Source organism: Hyperolius riggenbachi, chromosome 3, assembly GCF_040937935.1.
Source record: "Hyperolius riggenbachi isolate aHypRig1 chromosome 3, aHypRig1.pri, whole genome shotgun sequence".
Lineage (NCBI taxonomy): Eukaryota > Metazoa > Chordata > Amphibia > Anura > Hyperoliidae > Hyperolius > Hyperolius riggenbachi.
In genome coordinates, this window is record NC_090648.1 from 29,441,258 (window position 1) to 29,460,829 (window position 19,572).

Sequence of the window (19,572 nt, forward strand, 5' to 3'; positions counted from 1 at the left end):
AACCTATACTGGGGGCACCTATGCCTGGCTACCTATACTGGGGGCACCTACCTAGCTAACCTATCCTGGGAGGCCTACCCGGCTAAATCATACGGGGGGCACCTATTCCTGACAAACCTATACTGGGGGCACCTATGCCTGACTATACTGGAGGAAGCTACCTGGTTTAAATACACTGGGGGCACCTATGCCTGGCCAACGTATACTGGGGGTAACGTGTAACGTGTATGGGAACATTTTATCGCATGACACCAATGGTTTCCCGATGGGTTCTACTGTGTTGTGGCTGCCGACGTCTGCACTTTAACACACCACAACATGCATTCTGTGTGATGGGAAGTAATGCTGCCAATAGATGTTTTTTGTTGTTTTTGGGTTTTTTTTTCACTTAGAATTTTTTATATTGAGTCCAATACAACAAAAAATGTGCTGCCTGATGTGATGACGCTGCAAATGCCCAACACCAGGGGGCGCACGCAGCGTCATCAGAGGGACACACCGGGGGATGTGATCACTGAAGGACATGAAGCGACGAAGGAGGAAGAAATCACCACTGGGGATTGCCGAGAAGAAGACGGAAATACGCATGCGGGGAAGTTGCGACTCGTGAGGTGCCGACGTGGGGTCCCGCACACCAGCAACACCGCAGGGGAATAAGCATAATAAGTGGATGATCTGGACACTTCCTTAACCACTTAAGCCCAACTGGATGAATATTCTCGGCCAGTTAGGCTGCGCGCACTCCCGTGGGCCGAGCGCTCCCGCGGGGGCTCCCATGCACGCTCCCACCACCGGCCATTAGCTCAGCGATCAATGAAAGGGATTACAGATCCCTTTCACTGATCGAAGCCCCCCGCAGAAAAGATGACAGCATCTCTTCAGATGCTGCGGTTTTTCTGAGTTCAAAAGGTTCCCTGTCTTCATTCTACTTCCTGGGAGCGAGAGCGATCGTTCCCAGGACTTTTTGACTGTGGCCATCTTGTGGCGAAATAGTAAAACTACACCCACAACCACTTTTCATTAAATAAATACATTTTTTAACATTTAAAATTAGCTGTTTACCTCCCACATCAAAATACCCAAATACAAATGTTAATAAAAATAAAAAATTACAATAATAAAAAAAAACATAAATAGTTACCTAAGGGTCTGAACTTTTTAAATATGCATGTCAAAGGAATATATTAATATAATTTTTTAAATTATGGACTTGTAAATACTGATTGACGCAAATTGAAAAAATGCACCTTTATTTCCAAATAAAATATCGGCACCATACTGTAACGATCAGTGAAGCACAGAGAGGATCTGATTACCGGTGATCTGCAGTATCACTGGAAATACAGATGTATACCTGATTATAAGTGATCTGCAGTATCACCGATAATCCGATATACCAGCTAACCTCTGTTCACCTGAGTAGAGTGTAGTGTTTTGGTGTAACAGTAACACTTTGAGGACAAGCCTCAGCGCAGTCAGGAGTACTGCACAGATTCCTTCTGCAGACCCGGACTCTCCAAGATGGGAGGAGTCGGGCTGACAGCAGGAAGGATAGTCTGAAAGTAACCCTCAGGAGGAAGGGTCGCTAACAGAGTGAGGAACCGCCTCTAACGGTAAGGTCGGTTCTCGAGGTCGGACAAGCCAGGTCGTACACACACGGACAGATACAGTACAAGAACAGGAGACAAAGGCGGAGTCTAAGTGCAGGCAGGGTTCGGCAATGGGGTATCAGATATATCGAGGTACAAAATCAGGAGGCAGAAACAGAGTCTAGGGACGAGCCGGGGTTCGGCAACAGAGTATCAGAAATATCGAGGTGCAAGATCAGAGTTCAGGAGGATAGTCAGGCAAGCAGGAAGTCATAACAGATAATCACAATCAAACTAGTACTTTAAGCTATCAACAAAATCTAGCTAAGTGTAGGATTACAGCTCCAGCTGGTCCCGGCACACTTGCGGATCTGACTACGGATCTGGGTGGTCCCACGTATGTGATCGCAACGCCAGACACCTGACAACTGAACAGCTGGCAGTATATATACACGGAGGCCTCTCCAGCACCTCCCTAAGTGCTGGACCAATCAGGAGAGAAGCCAGGGTCAGCTGACCAACCTGGTCAGCTGACTCATTTCTGGCTGGCATATATGCTCTGCCTCAGTGCGCGCGCGCGTCATTCTTAACCTAGGGGGACTACGTGTCCCAGCCACCCCAACACCGCTCTGCGGTGTAACAGCCAGAGGGCCATGCGCGCTAACCGCCGCGTCCAACGCGGCGGTTTTCCCGTGCTCCGCCAAGCCCTGCACGGGGACAGCCGCCTCAGACTGAGTGGAGGCGGCTGACTCCCCGTGCTCTGCCACGCTGGATGTGGAAGCAGCCGCCCCGCTCTGAGAGCGAGCGGCTGCGCTTCCACGCTTACTGACAGTACCCCCCCCCCCCCACATGCACCGCAGGTTTGAGTAGGGACACATGAAACGACCTTACGCCCCGCATGCTGGCAGGAGGATCAATGGCGTAAGTGACGTTATTAATTCTTTTGGTCACTGGAAATGGACCCACAAACCTGGGACCCAGTTTGGCAGAAGGCTGCTTCAGGGTCAAATGACGTGTGGACACCCAGACTAAATCCCCTGGTTGAAACTTCCATTCCACGGACCGTCTCTTGTCTGCTTGACCCTTCTGACTCTGGAATGCCTTCTGCAAGTTCCCCTTAACAACTCCCCAATTGTCCCTGAGTGACCTCTGCCAATCCTCTAGTGCTGGAAATGGAGAAGAGACAACTGGAAAAGGGGAGAATTTGGGTGACCTCTCTGTCACAATTTGGAATGGAGAGAACCCAGATGAGGAATTCTTCAAATTATTTTGTGCGAATTCCGCGAAGGGCAAAAATTTTACCCAGTCACTCTGTGCCTCCGCAACGTAACATCTTAGGAATTGCTCCAAAGACTGGTTGATACGTTCCGTCTGCCCATTAGTCTGTGGGTGGTAGCCTGACGAGAAAGACAATTTCATGCCCATTTGGTGGCAAAATGCCCTCCAGAATCCAGACACAAATTGGACTCCCCTATCCGACACAATGTCTTCCGGAATGCCATGCAGCCGGAAGACGTGAATGATGAACAACTCGGCCAGTTCCTGAGCCGAGGGGAGTCCTTTCAGGGGCACAAAATGGGCCATTTTGCTAAAACGGTCGACTACCACCCAAATGACCGACATTCCTTCAGACCTGGGCAACTCCCCCACAAAATCCATGGACAAGTGGGTCCATGGCTCACTCGGGGTGGGCAAAGGCTGCAGCCTACCTACAGATGCCAGCCGGGAGGGTTTACTCTTGGCACAGACCGCACACTCCCTGACATACTCCTTGCAATCTGTTGCCAAAGAAGGCCACCAAGCACACCTGGCAATCAGATCCTGCGTTCCGGCAGCTCCAGGATGACCAGCATTCTTATGGGCGTGAAAGAGATTAAGGACTTGTAAACGAAAGGGCAGTGGGATAAACATGACCCCTTCGGGCTTTCCCTCAGGAACATCCTGTTGAAAGGGGCCCAAAACCTCCGTCCAATCCTCCCAAGTCTCCGTGGCGGCTAACACTAGTTTCCGCGGGATAATGGACTCAGGAGCGGGCGGCTGTGCTGTCTCTGGTTCAAAACACCTGGAGAGGGCATCTGCTTTGACGTTTTTGCTGCCTGGGGTGTACGTAATTATAAACCTAAACCTCGTAAAAAATAAAGACCATCGGGCCTGACGGGGACATAGCCTCTTCGCCCCCTCGATGTATTCCAAGTTCTTGTGGTCGGTATAAACTGTGATCATGTGTTCTGCCCCCTCTAACCAGTGGGGCCATTCCTCAAACGCCAATTTAATTGCCCGAAGTTCCCTGTTGCCTATATCGTAATTTTTCTCTGCAGGTGAGAACCTACGGGAGAAGTAAGCGCACGGGTGTAATCTGCCCTGCAAGCCAGACCGTTGAGACAGCACCGCCCCCACCCCAACCTCTGAGGCATCAACCTCCACGATAAAGGGAAAGGATGTGTCCACATGCCTCAAAATTGGTGCTGAGCAAAATAATTCCTTCAAAAGAGAAAATGCCGCCACGGCCTCAGGGGACCAGTGGTTGGTATCCGCCCCTTTTTTCGTGAGACTGGTAAGGGGGGCAACTACCGTGGAGTACCCCTTAATGAACCTCCTGTAATAATTCGCAAAACCTAAAAATCTTTGTAGGGCCTTTAACCCCACTGGCTGTAGCCACTCCAACACAGCTGTAACCTTGGCAGGATCCATTGAAAGGCCTGAGGTGGAAATTACGTACCCAAGGAACGTGACAGTGGTCACCTCGAAAATACACTTTTCCACCTTAGCATAGAGCCTATTTTGTCTTAATTTGTTCAAGACAAACTTCACGTGGACCCTGTGCTTGGAGAGGTTATTGGAGTAGATTAGTATATCATCAAGGTATACCAGCACGAATCTACCCAATACCTCCTGGAATACCTCATTGATTAATTCTTGGAAGACGGCTGGCGCATTGCACAACCCAAAGGGCATCACTAAGTACTCGTAATGCCCGTCGGGTGTGTTGAAGGCCGTCTTCCACTCATCGCCCTTTCTAATGTGGATTAGGTTGTATGCCCCCCTCAGATCCAACTTAGAGAAGATTTTTGCGGCTGTGACCTGCGTGAATAAATCGTCTATCAAGGGTAACAGATAGCGATTTTTCACCGTGATTTTATTGAGGCCCCGATAATCAATACAAGGTCGAAGACCCCCGTCTTTCTTTTTAACGAAAAAGAAACCGGCCCCAGCAGGCGACCGGGATGGCCGGATGAACCCCTTGGCCAAGTTATCACGAATGTATTCCTGCATAGCCATCTTCTCTGGACCGGACAAGTTATACAGGTGACCCCTAGGGGGCATACAACCAGCACGTAGATCAATGGGGCAATCGAACGGGCGATGAGGAGGTAATTGATCAGCAGACTTGGGACAAAATACATCAGAGAACTCAGAGTACTCTTCGGGAACCCCCTCCACACAAATCTTGGTCTGACCCAATGTCACCTTCCCTAAACACTGTTGGTGACAATGATCGGACCATCTGGTTACCTGCCCCGTAGCCCAGTCTATTTGTGGAGAATGGACTTGTAACCACGGCATGCCTAGGATGATAGTGGAGGTTGACATACGCAATACAAAAAACTGTAGTTGTTCCCCATGCAGTGCCCCTAACGTGACTTTCACCTGCGGGGTCTGTGACAGAGGACGATTCCGTTGCAGAGGGGAATCGTCTACTGCCGTGACCTGAATGGGGGGACTCACTGGAGTGAGAGGAATACCCAACTCCTGAGCAAATTCAATGTTCATAAAATTAGCCGCTGAGCCAGAATCAATGAAGGCCTCAGTGGCTACCGACTTATTCTCCCATGTAATCGTACAGGGGAGAAGCAATTTTTCCTCTTTTTGGGGTGAAAAAGGTGTGCCTAGGGTGTCACCCCCCACTACTCCTAGGCAGACTCGTTTCCCAGCTTGTTAGGGCAGTTTTGCACTCTATGCCCCGCTTCAGCACAGTACAGGCACAATTGTTCAGCTATTCTCCGCCTTCGCTCCACCTGGGTCAGTTTTGATCGACCAATCTGCATTGGCTCGGGTGGAGGCAGGGCCGGAAAGGAAGAGACCGGCGGAGATGTCGTTACTAAGGGTGCAGCGGAAGGTGCCGCATAAGATGTCACCCTGGCACGGTGACTGCCCCTAGTCTGCCTCTGATGGCGTAGCCGACGGTCGACTCGAATGGCCGATGAGATGGCCTCATCGACTGTCTTGGGCTCGGGTACGGTTAACATTAGGTCGGAGACGTCCTCCGACAACCCAGACAGGAAGTAGTCCATCAGGGCATAGGTGTCAAATCTGGCGGTAACTGACCACCTATGAAATTCTGCCGCGTAATCCTCGACGGAACCTCTGCCTTGCCGCAAAAGTTTGAGCTTCCGCTCAGAGGTTGCAGCAAGGTCAGGGTTGTCGTATATCACTGCCATAGCCTTAAAAAATTCCTCTACCGAGGTCAGAGCTGTATCTGTGGGAGGTAGATTGTATGCCCAGGACTGAGAGTCACCAGTTAACAAAGTTTTAATAAATATGACCCGTTGGGTCTCAGTTCCCGAGGATCGGGGTCTCAACTCGAAATATGATAGCACTCTACTCTTAAAATTCCGAAAGTCAGATTTGTGGCCGGAAAATTTATCAGGTACGGGCATACGTATGTCATCACTAGGAGGGGATCGCACCGAATCAACTGACGTCTGAAGGGTTCGCACAGAGCCTGTTAGGGCATCAATTAATGCTTTGTGCTGGCCCAGTGCTTGATGGATGTTATCCACCGAAGTGGCAAGCACATTCAGAGGGTCAGCGCGTGCGTCCATCTGTTTTTCGGTCTGGCATTCTGTAACGATCAGTGAAGCACAGAGAGGATCTGATTACCGGTGATCTGCAGTATCACTGGAAATACAGATGTATACCTGATTATAAGTGATCTGCAGTATCACCGATAATCCGATATACCAGCTAACCTCTGTTCACCTGAGTAGAGTGTAGTGTTTTGGTGTAACAGTAACACTTTGAGGACAAGCCTCAGCGCAGTCAGGAGGACTGCACAGATTCCTTCCGCAGACCCGGACTCTCCAAGACGGGAGGAGTCGGGCTGACAGCAGAAAGGATAGTCTGAAAGTAACCCTCAGGAGGAAGGGTCGCTAACAGAGTGAGGAACCGCCTCTAACGGTAAGGTCAGTTCTCGAGGTCGGACAAGCCAGGTCGTACACACATGGACAGATACAGTACAAGATCAGGAGACAAAGGCGGAGTCTAAGTGCAGGCAGGGTTCGGCAACGGGGTATCAGATATATCGAGGTACAAAATCAGGAGGCAGAAACAGAGTCTAGGGACGAGCCGGGGTTCGGCAACAGAGTATCAGAAATATCGAGGTGCAAGATCAGAGTTCAGGAGGATAGTCAGGCAAGCAGGAAGTCATAACAGATAATCACAATCAAACTAGTACTTTAAGCTATCAACAAAATCTAGCTAAGTGTAGGATTACAGCTCCAGCTGGTCCCAGCACACTTGCGGATCTGACTACGGATCTGGGTGGTCCCACGTATGTGATCGCAATGCCAGACACCCGACAACTGAACAGCTGGCAGTATATATACACGGAGGCCTCTCCAGCACCTCCCTAAGTGCTGGACCAATCAGGAGAGAAGCCAGGGTCAGCTGACCAACCTGGTCAGCTGACTCATTTCTGGCTGGCATATATGCTCTGCCTCAGTGCGCGCGCGCGCGTCATTCTTAACCTAGAGGGACTACGTGTCCCAGCCACCCCAACACCGCTCTGCGTTGTAACAGCCAGAGGGCCATGCGCGCTAACCGCCGCGTCCAACGCGGCGGTTTTCCCGCGCTCCGCCAAGCCCTGCACGGGGACAGCCGCCTCAGACTGAGTGGAGGCGGCTGACTCCCCGTGCTCTGCCACGCTGGATGTGGAAGCAGCCGCCCCGCTCTGAGAGCGAGCGGCTGCGCTTCCACGCTTACTGACACATACATTGTGATAGGGACATAATTTAAATGGTGTAATAAGCGGGACAAATGAGCAAATAAAATACATGGGTTTTAATTATGGTAGCATGTACTGATTTCAAACTATAATTATTATTATTATTATTATTTATTTATAAAGCGCCAACATATTCCGTGGCGCTGTACAATGTAAGAAAACAAACAAGGGATACATAATGATACAGACAATGATATACATGAAAATATGAACACTGATACAAGATACAGCAGTGCTGATTACAATTTGATTTAACAGGATGACTAAAATGTATAAATTTCTAACAGTGTGCAAGCAATTGAATTAATAACATTCAATGACACAAAAGGGTGAGAGCCCTGCCCTTGTGAGCTTACAATCTAAAGCTATAATGGCCAAAAGCTGAGAAATAATGATTTTGTTTCCATTTCTTTCTTAATATTACTGTTAAAATGGATTTAGAATAAATTAATTCTCATCAAAATGTATTACCCAAAGAAAGCCGAATTGGTGTCGGAAAAAACAAGATCTAGATCAATTCATTGTGATGAGTAGTGATAAAGTTATTGGCAAATGAATGGGAGGTAAAAGATGCTCAGATGCAAAAAAAAAAAAAAAAAAAAAACCCTTCGGGCTTAAAGAGACTCTGTAACAAACTTTTCAGCCTTAGTTCTTCTATCCTATAAATTCCTTTGCCTGTTCTAATGTGCTCTGGCTTACTGCAGCTTTTCCTAATTGCACAGTGGCTGTGTTATCTCTGTTATATGATCTAATCTGTTTTCTTCTGTCGGCACAGTTGGGCTAAGGCTGGAATGTGTGGATTGTGCAGGGCTACTTGTGATTGGTTGAAGCAATACACACCCCCTCCAGGCCCCCTGCAGGCTCTGTATGACTCACACACTCTGCTTATGTGAGCCTATCAGAAGCTGGTTAGTTTGTTTGTAAACACTGCCTAAAACTGTTAATTACAAGCCAGGATTGCAGCAGGGAGTGGCAGAAACAGCACAGAGGGGCCCAGGAGAACATAAGGAATAGAATGGTATGCTTTTTGCTGTAAAAATGTTAGAGTACAGATTCTCTTTAAGTGGTTAAAGGGGCACTATGGTGAAAAATGGTAACATTTAAAACATGTGCAAACATATACAAATAAGAAGTATGCTTTTTTCCAGAGTAAAATGAGCCATACATTACTTTTCTCCTATGTTGCTGTCACTTACAGTAGGTAGTAGAAATCTGACAGAAGCGACAGGTCTTGGACTAGCCCATCTCTTCATAGGGGATTCTCAGCAAGGCTTTTATTCTTTATAAAGATACTAGTAGACATAAGTCCATTTAAAAACAGGCTCTAGACAGGGCTGAATTTGTACTTTTTACAGCCCAATGCCATTGACACCAGCCGCCACCCCCCCCCCCCCCCCCTTCCCCAGTATAGGTAGCCAGATGACCCCTCCCTCCTTCCCTTCAGTATAGAAATCCAGATGATCCCTCCTCCCCCCTTCCCTCTAGTATAGGTAGCCTGCTGATCCCCTCCAGTATAGGTAGCCTGATGACCCCTTCCACTCCAGTATAGGTAGCCAGATGCCTTAATCCCTCCATTTCCCACTCCCACCCTTTCAGTACAGGTCACCTCCACACTGCAGCAGCCATCAGTGTCACTCACTTCTCTGCTCATCTCCAGTGCATAGACTTACCCTCCGTCTCCAATGCTGCCCAAGTCCGTAGCTGCCCACCACAACACCAACGTGCACAGAGAGCAAAGTGGCCGCTGCACAGGTGTCTGGCAGCTGGGAGATTAGGCGTTCACCCGATATCCCCGCATTGCAGCATTTGCAAGCTTGCAAATGCTGCACGATTTTAGTCTGCTGCTTTGGTGCCCTTGCTCCTGTGGTGCCCTAGGCCATGGCCTAGGTGGCCTAGGCCTAAATCCGGCCCTGGCTCTAGGTCTATCTCACCCCTGCATGTCAGCGTGCATGTGTGCACCCGCCGTGCGCGCAACCATTTTCCCGCCCCTCCTGTCCCCGTCCTCTTCCTGTCCCTGGCTACACATGCGCAGTAGCCAAAAAACACGGGACACAGAGGACAGGTAGGGTTTTTTATATAGGATTCCCCAAAAAGGATTTAAACAATGATGCTGGCCAGCTTCCCTGCTCACTACACAGTTTTTTGGCAGTTGGACAGAGCAACTGCCATTCACTAACTGCTTTTGAAAAAAATAAATCCTTGAGACTCCCCCATGCACAGATAGACTAGTCCAAAACCTGTCGCTTCTGTCAGATTTCTTCTACCTACTGTAAGTGACAGCAACATAGGAGAAAAGTAATTTATGGCTCATTTTACTCTGGAAAAAAACGTACTTCCTATTTGTCTATTTTTGCACATATTTGACATTTTACCATTTTTCGCCGTATTGCCCCTTTAACAATTCCAGTTTCTTTTTCAGGCTCGTCCTTGATGCTAGGAAGGTTATACGCACACATTATGCGGCAACGCACCGCATGCACTCTGATTGTCGCATAGACTTACTATTGCAACGTGAAGAAGATGCCCCCATAAAGTCGCACCACAACGCCACACTGTGAACGTAGCCAATCTGCTCATAGTATTCAAGATCTGCTGGCCCTCATACTACATGAAGGTGGTAAAATTGTTCAGTGATTGGCCAATCATAGTTGGAAGTGTGTACCAGGCTTTAAATCTGGTACACACCTTAAAGAGACTCTGAAGCGAGAATAAATCTCGCTTCAGAGCTCAAAGTTAGCAGGGGCATGTGTGCCCCTGCTAAACCGCCCCTATCGCGCCACACAAAGGGGGTCCCTTCACCCCCAAACCCACCCCAGCACGACTTGGTCGTGCATTTGGTTGCTCCGGGAGGCAGGGCTAACGGCTGCAGCCCTGCTTCCAGTAGCGTCTGTCAGCGGCGCATCGCCGCCTCTCCCCCGCCCCTCTCAGTAAAGGCAGACTGAGAGGGGCGGGGGAGAGGCGGAGATACGCGCTGACAGATGCGCGTGGGGCAGGGCTGCGGCGGTTAGCCCTGCCCCAACCAGGAAGCGCTCCCCCGCATTACGGAGGGGATTTGGGGGATCAGGGACCCCCGTTCGCCGCAGGATAGCGGCGGTTTAGCAGGGGCACACATGCCCCTGTTATCTATTAGGTCTGAAGCGAGATTTATTCTCGCTTCAGACTCTCTTTAAATTTCGATTTGCTAATGACTGGCCAACTATACCACCTCTATATAGTATGAGATAGTAACAGATTTTGAATACAATGAACAAAGGCCTTGTTCAAATTATAAATCGCCAGCGCTGAGCGATTTATTGAGCTTTTTTGAAAGCGCTTTTCCCTGCGCTTTGAGTTTAGAAAAGCCCTTTTGCTGAGCGATTAAGATTTTCTCTTTAAATCGGAAAAGAATAAATACAATGGCCTCAATTCACTAAGCTTTACCGAATATTATTGAACACTTTATCGAACGTTTGATCATTTACCTCATGAGTAAAATCTAATTTTGAATTCACTAAGGTGTTATAGTTTTATCAAATGTTTTATCAACAAACGTTCAATAAATCTATAACACCTTGGTGAATTCAAAATTAGATTTTACTTACGAGGTAAATTATCAAACGTTCGATAAAGTGTTCGATAAAGCTTAGTGAATTGAGGAAATAATGTATTTATTCTAAAAAGTGCTCGGGAAATCGCTATACAAAGAGCTTTTTCAAGCGCTTTGCCATTTCCCTATACCTTCCATGGAGCCAAAGTGCTCAGAAAATGGTACAGGCAGCGCTTTTGAAATCGGAAAGCAATCGAAACCCTCATATGTGAACACTCTCATGGAAATCATTGCACAAGTGCTTTTAAAGGACTTCCGAGGCCAAATAAAAAAAAAGTTGAATACCTGCATCATATTTAAAGGAATACTTAAGCCCAAAAAAAAATGATATTTACTCACCCGGGGCATCCCTCAGCCCCCTGAAGCTGGATGGTGCCCTCGCAGCCCCGCTCCAATCGTCCTGTCCCGGACGCTATAGCAGCATAGAGGGTGATATAGCGGCTGGGAATGTGGAGAATCAGCCTCGTTCCCAGCCTGTCGGCGGCTGTCGCCGAACCCGGAAGTAGCCGCCGGCGGGGACAGGACGATCGGAGCGGGGCTGCAGAGGGCACCATCCCGCTTCAGGGGGCTGAGGGATGCCCCGGGTGAGTAAATATCATTTTTTTTTTTGGCTTAAGTATTCCTTTAAAGGCACGGAGGATGCCACTAAATAGCCCCCGACCTCACGGCCCGGGTCGGGCTCTCCTGCCTCTACAAACATGGCCGCATGAGGGCACGGACGGCGTCCGCCGTGCCTTCAAATATGATGCAGGTATTTAACTTTTTTTTTTTTTTTAATTTGGCCTCAGAAGTCTTAAGGTGATTTCCAGCGCAAACGCTCATAGGGCTCAATTCACAAAAGCATGATAACTGCTATCACAGCAGTTATCACGCGATCTGCCGCTCGCAAACCTTTGCATGTGCAAAAGGTTACTCCATGTGATAAGTGGAGGTTTGCGCGCGATCACATGCGCGATTCACGTGAAACCTCTGCTTATTAAGCGGAGTAACGTTGTGCGCGCACACACCTTTGCGCGCAGCAAATTGCGCGATAACTGCTGTGATAGCAGCTATCATGCTTTTGTGGATCAACCCCATAGTGTGAACAAGCCCAAATTGTGTAAGTAAGCACTCATACTACATGGAGAGGGTAAAATTAGCCAGTAATTTCCCAATCAAAGTTTAAAGAGACACTGAAGCAAAAAAAAAAAAAAAAAAAAATGATATAATGAATTAGTTGTGTAGTACTGATAATTACTAGAAGATTAGTAGCAAAGAAAATATTTTCACTTCTTTATTTTCAGTTATATTGTTGTTGTTTTTTTTTTTTTTTATAACAATACATAATTTTCTAATATTTGCAGTTTACACACTACTCAACACTCTAAATGATTGTACAGAGCAGGCCAGTGAACTATTGAACTGTCCTCTACAGAGAAATAAACAATACAGTGACTGACACTTGAAATAATAAGCTTCAGAAGACAGAGCTCTCTGCAACTTTGCAAAAGAGCCATTGAGCTCTACGACTTTCATAGATAACAACTGGAGTTTCATAACTCTTCCTGTACTGGAAACAATATTAGACTTACGTCTCGGCTGCTAATGTTTTATTTCTTAGCTGTACTACACATACAAATCAATATATCTTCATTTTTATTTTTTCGCTTTGGTGTCTCTTCAAGGTGCGTACTAGGCTTAGTTAACTAACCTTTAACTAACTAACCCCACTTTTATCTGATATGACTATAAAAAATAAAAAAAAATTAATTGGGTTACCCCCTGTTATCAAAAGAAAGTTGTTATAATTTATATCCACTTTTGGGCGCTATTTTCTTTGAGCACTTTTGTTGAATTTTTGCCTTCAATTAAATTGTTCTCAACCATAGAGGCATTTAGTGATGTACTAATGACAGCATTCTGGTGATCGGTAAACATACCTCCCAACTTTTTGAGATAAGAAAGTGGAACACTTTAACAGATGCGCCTGCCACACCTCTATCCACTCCCCAGTCACACCTCTAACCACTCCCCAGTCACGCCTCTAACCACGCCCCCACCACACTCCCCACTGCATATCACAAAGAATCCAGAGTCAAGAGATGTAGTTTTATCATTCAGACCCCACTGGTCCTTTCTATCATCAGTAGTTTTCCTTCACTATTAACATTTGAAAATAAGAAATATATCAATTTAATTGATGGGACTAAAGTTTAGAGTCAGCTTAACACGTTTCAGGAGAAAAATACATAGATTTACACATATCTGTACATCAGTCTTCAAAAGGGACACATGAGGAAGAAAGAGGGACACAGGGATTTGGTTCCCAAAGAGGGACTGTCCCTCCAAAGGAGGGTAAATGTGGGTAAATGTTAATATAATATAAATAAATTAATATAATAACTACAGTAGGTAGTTTGTATGGTAATACTGTGTATATGCCCCAACAGCTGAGGGTCAGCGCTCCATCCGCTAACCCCATTGGGTTCGTTATAATCGTCAGCTCTTCCACCAGCCTGAGCATCTCCATCCAGATGGGGAACAGGGAGACGGTGTTATGCGCCAAGATGCCTGTAAACACGGATGCCGACAGCAGCAGCATTCAGGTTAGTTGTTTTTATTGCCTTATTAAATACCCTGATTACTTAAAGTGTACCTCTGAAGCACATAAATGTTGAAGGCTGTGAAACGTGCGTTAGGCCATGTCATCTGAAATGTGTGATTCAAGGACTTTTTTACTGTGCTGCGTCACATTTAACATTTTTGGTTATTGTAATAAAAAGTGATGCCTACTACTGAATATTGATAGTCGGTCTTTAAACCCTCATTCTGTTATTTTCAGTTTGATTCATAAATGTATTAGAGGCAGAGGGTCAGAAGGACAGCCAGGCAATGTGCATTGTTTAAAAGGAAATAAATATGTCAGCCTCCGTATCCCCTCTCATGAAACTCACATCTCATATGTCTAAAGCTTAGGATCTCAACACATTGGGGTTCTTTAGTTAGTCTCAGGGGGTATTTGAACTTGCCATAGTCAATCTATTAAGTTTTGAGATGGAAAAAAATGATAAACCATACAGAAATAAGCATGAGTATTTATAGTTAATGAAATGCATCACAGAATACTTAAAAAGCATTTATACACTGTTATGAAATAGTCCCAGTCAGTATGTATGCGTCAAGAGGTACTTGAGATGATATTACTCATATAACCAGGGGCATAACTAGAAATTACCGGGCCCCCCTGCAAAAACTTGGATGCCCCCCCTCCCCCTGCTCAGGGCTGTTTTAGGGACGGGAGGGGTCACAGCACGAAGGGAGAGCATGGCCACACATCGGCGAGGAGGAGGGACGCTCCCCCTCCCTCACCTCGGGCTCTCCCATCAGCGATCCTCCTTGAGCATCAAATAATGGCAGCAGGCGGCGGCAGAAACACACACCTCCATCCACCATGGAGGTCCGATCGCTAAGTGCCTCATGCTACTTCCTGTTTAAACAGGAAGTAGCATCAGACACTTAAAGAGCAGAACCTCCGGCAAGTGGAACGCATGAAGGTGTGTGTTCCTGCCCGCCGCATGCTGCCACTAATTGATGCTGGAGGGGGGCGCTGAGGGGAGAGCCCGAGATGAGGGAGGGGGAGTGTCCCCCCTCCTTGTCGATGTGTGGCCATGCTCTCCCCTTATGCTGTGACTCCTCCTGTCCCCAGAACGGCCCCGAGCGGGTCCCAGAGGGGCCCCGGCCCATCCACGGGTGCAGGGGCTGCAGCCCCTATTGTTATGCCACTTCTCACAACAGGGTGCACTTGGCCAACACAGTCATGAATAAAGGGGTACATGCTGTAATAATGGTGATCACTGGTCTAAAGCAGTAAACACATCATAAAACTAATAGAAAATGGTTTAAAAAAAAGATGTCAACGGTTTCTAAGTTACTGGAAGGGTTAGTACTAAAACTTCTACTTCACTCGGAAGACATTTGATAAGACATTTGACATGATGAGATAGACATGGTATGTACAGCGCCAAGCACACACAAATATGCTGTGATGCTTTTCTTCTTCCTCTGCCTAAGGGCTGGTTCAGACGGGCGTTTTTGTGGCGTTTAACGCAGCGTTTCAGACGCAGCGTTTTTTGGGATCTACTGCCATCCCATGCAAGTGAATGGGAGCGTTTAGAGCTGGCTTTTGCAGGCTTTCATGAAAGCCTGGCAGTAGATCCCAGCGTTGAGTCTAGTCTCAAAAGCAACATGCTGCTTTCAGAGGCAGTAAACGCGAGGAAACAATAGCAGAGACCAGAACTGCTAGCCTTGAACGCTTTTCAAAAGCTTTCAAAAGCTAGCTTTTAAACGCTGGCGTTTAAACGCTGGCGTTTGAACGCAATGCCAAGGAAAAGCTCAGCAGACGCCCGTGTGAACCAGCCCTAAAAGAATTAATATTCAGCCATGCAACTGACAATGAATCGCAGCCATAAGATATTTTGCTCTAGGAAGCTCAGTTCTCTGACGAGGATAGATTAAAAAAGTCAATAGTTTACATATTTAAAGAAAGCCCGGGGTGGACTCAAAAAAAGCAAAAAAAAAGTAGGCAGCCTGATCCACGGGGCTGAGCAGATCAGGTAGCCACAAAAACCGCTGCTCTCCGCCGCTCCCATCATCCCATGGGTCGCAATGGCCCACTTCCACTTTTGTGACCTTCGGGTCATGTAGCTGCACTGAGAGACTGTGTGTCTCTTATAGCGTGCAGGGAAGCGGGGGATTGGCAGACGGATCAAGACCAAGTTGCACCTGGGGCAAGGTCAGGTTTTGGCGCCTAAAGGTCAGGTTTTGGCGCCTAAACTGACATTCATTTTGCCGCCTTTTTAAGAATTCAACAAACTGCGCCTGGGGCAAGATACCCGCTTGCCCCCCCTAGATCCGTCCCTGGGTGTGGCCAGGGAGAACTGCCCAATGGCAGCTCAGGAAACCCTGCAGGAACGCCCCTGGCGGGCATTTTAAACAGGGAATTCCTCTCCCCTGTGTTTACCTCTGAGTTAGCAACAAATCTTGTCGCTAAACTGGGGGGGGGGGGGGGGAGAGCGGCGGTTGGTGGACACAAAGCCATGTCATTAGGCAGAGGACATAGCTATGTGTCCCATCTTCCCCCCGAAGATCCACCTCGGGTTCTCTTTAAGCACTCTGAGACACAGGGTAGACTGTTTCCTTCAGCTGAGATAGGACAATAAATCTGCTTTTTTAAGTTTTTACACATAAAATAAACTGTGTGGCTAAAAGTCATTTTTAGGAGTAGGACAGTGTGCCTTCCCTAGTCTGGTAGGCTTGGCAGGGTATGCAGAGCCGGCGGCAGGAAGCTCTAATACCTGTCTGGACAGCTGGATCAGCTTCTTCTTCCTTCCCCATGGTGGCGATGTAACCTTGACATATCTTCTTGGTTCTGATCACGATATGACATGTGATCAGGATCCAGGAAACCGTGTCAGCAGTACAGCTCCACACGGTGGTGGAAGAGGGGTGCTTGTAGAGTCTCTTCCATCTTATCCATCACCCCTCTTCCACTACAGGGTGGCGCTGTAACGCTGACACGGTCTCCTGGATCCTGATCACATGTCATATCATGTGATAGGATGTGATCAGGACCCAGAAGACCTGTTGGAAGTTCAGAGCAGCGGGTGGTGGAAGAGAAGAAGCTGTCCGCAACAGATAACAATAACTGCTCCCTGCTACCCGCGCATTTGGCTGCACTAGGCAGCCAAACGAGATTTGCCGGCAAAGGTTTTCAAATCTAATTAGTAGGGAGTTTATCCTGTGATCGCTTATTCTTTGATATAATGGAATGTTCTGTCACCCCTCTCAGATCCTCAGCATAGACGGCTCCCACCCTGTGGCTTCCATCACTAAGGAGAAGGTAGAGAAGTCTTCCCAAGTCATCTTCCGCTTCCCGATGGACATGGCGGCCACTCTGAAAGCCGTTATCCTGGCTGCCTTCCTCTATATGGTGAGTGGGGAGTAACCGACGTTATAGGTCTCCTGGTGCCTTCCTCTGTATGGTGAGTGGGGAGTAACCGAGGTTATAGGTCTCCTGGTGCCTTCCTCTATATGGTGAGTGGGGAGTAACCGACGTTATAGGTCTCCTGGTGCCTTCCTCTATATGGTGAGTGGGGAGTAACCGAGGTTATAGGTCTCCTGGCTGCCTTCCTCTATATGGTGAGTGGGGAGTAACCGAGGTTATAGGTCTCCTGGCTGCCTTCCTCTGTATGGTGAGTGGGGAGTAACCGAGGTTATAGGTCTCCTGGTGCCTTCCTCTATATGGTGAGTGGGGAGTAACCGACGTTATAGGTCTCCTGGCTGCCTTCCTCTATATGGTGAGTGGGGAGTAACCGACGTTATAGGTCTCCTGGTGCCTTCCTCTATATGGTGAGTGGGGAGTAACTGAGGTTATAGGTCTCCTGGCTGCCTTCCTCTATATGGTGAGTGGGGAGTAACCGAGGTTATAGGTCTCCTGGCTGCCTTCCTCTATATGGTGAGTGGGGAGGGATGGAGGTTATAGGTCTCCTGGTGCCTTCCTCTATATGGTGAGTGGGGAGTAACCGACGTTATAGGTCTCCTGGCTGCCTTCCTCTATATGGTGAGTGGGGAGTAACCGACGTTATAGGTCTCCTGGCTGCCTTCCTCTATATGGTGAGTGGGGAGTAACCGACGTTATAGGTCTCCTGGCTGCCTTCCTCTGTATGGTGAGTGGGGAGTAACCGAGGTTATAGGTCTCCTGGTGCCTTCCTCTATATGGTGAGTGGGGAGTAACCGACGTTATAGGTCTCCTGGTGCCTTCCTCTATATGGTGAGTGGGGAGTAACCGAGGTTATAGGTCTCCTGGTGCCTTCCTCTATATGGTGAGTGGGGAGTAACCGACGTTATAGGTCTCCTGGTGCCTTCCTCTATATGGTGAGTGGGGAGTAACCGAGGTTATAGGTCTCCTGGTGCCTTCCTCTATATGGTGAGTGGGGAGTAACCGAGGTTATAGGTCTCCTGGTGCCTTCCTCTATATGGTGAGTGGGGAGTAACCGACGTTATAGGTCTCCTGGCTGCCTTCCTCTGTATGGTGAGTGGGGAGTAACTGATGTTATATGTCTCCTGGTGCCTTCCTCTATATGGTGAGTGGGGAGTAACCGAAGTTATAGGTCTTCTGGCTGCCTTCCTCTATATGGTGAGTGGGGAGTAACCGAGGTTATAGGTCTCCTGGCTGCCTTCCTCTATATGGTGAGTGGGGAGTAACCAACGTTATAGGTCTCCTGGCTGCCTTGCTCTATATGGTGAGTGGGGAGTAACCAACGTTTAGGTCTCCTGGTGCCTTCCTCTATATGGTGAGTGGGAGTAATGGAGGTTATAGGTCTCCTGGCTGCCTTGCTCTATATGGTGAGTGGGGAGTAACCGAAGTTATAGGTCTTCTGGCTGCCTTCCTCTATATGGTGAGTGGGGAGTAACCAAGGTTATAGGTCTCCTGGTGCCTTCCTCTATATGGTGAGTGGGAGTAATGGAGGTTATAGGTCTCCTGGCTGCCTTGCTCTATATGGTGAGTGGGGAGTAACCGAGGTTATAGGTCTTCTGGCTGCCTTCCTCTGTATGGTGAGTGGGCAGCCATGGAGCAGTCCTAAAACTATTTTTGGTCATCAGCCTTGCAAGATGCCCAGCACTAACATTATATCCTGCTTGTTGGTAAGCTTCAATCATTGTAAAACATCGAACCTAAGATCCTCAAAGCAATCAGGAGGACCAGTGTAAACTCTATGAATCCTTTAACAAAAACAAACAAACATGCAGACAGACACCAAACATACAAACATTGATTCAGGTAATAGCTTCAATGAGTAACTGTTAAGCGTTTATTGTAAGCTTCCAAAAAGTTAAGTTTCTACTTCAGGCATTACACGGAGTTGAGTCAAAATTGCACTGTACTTATGTCTGAAGAAGAAACTTTAATAGGATCTGTAAGGAAAAAAAGTGCCCTATGGGGTACTTACCTTGGGAGGGGGAAGACTCTGGATCCTAATGAGGCTTCTCCAGTCCTCCTCTGTTCCAGCGCTGTCAGCTGGCGGGGCTCCAGGATCATAACCCCTCCCCGTGGTCATGTGACTCGTTTGTGTTACAAGGTCTATCACTCTCACATTCTCTCATACTGGTAACTGTAAGCTGGTACCTCATGGCAGAGAACTCTCTGAGGATCTTAAAAAAAATGTTGCTCTACATAAAGATGGCCTAGGCTATAAGAAGATTGCCAGCACTCTAGATCTGAGCTGCAGCATGGTGGACAAGACCATACATTGGTTCTAACAGGACAGGTTCCACTAAGAACAGGCCTGACCACCATTGTTGACCAAAGAAGTTGAGTGAAGGTGCTGCCATCATTGCTGCAGTCGCTGAAGGGT

At 47.7% G+C, this 19,572-nt stretch overlaps 1 protein-coding gene across 1 annotated transcript in view; it reads left to right on the forward strand.

The window, feature by feature from the left end:
• Nucleotides 1–19,572, forward strand: part of LOC137560894 (phospholipid scramblase 3-like) — an 84,031-nt gene that overhangs the window by 55,085 nt on the left and 9,374 nt on the right. Inside the window, exons 7-8 of the mRNA XM_068272053.1 lie at nt 13,609–13,764; nt 17,007–17,147. Of these exons, the coding sequence (XP_068128154.1) occupies nt 13,609–13,764; nt 17,007–17,147 (297 nt within the window). The remainder of the gene's footprint in view (nt 1–13,608; nt 13,765–17,006; nt 17,148–19,572) is intronic.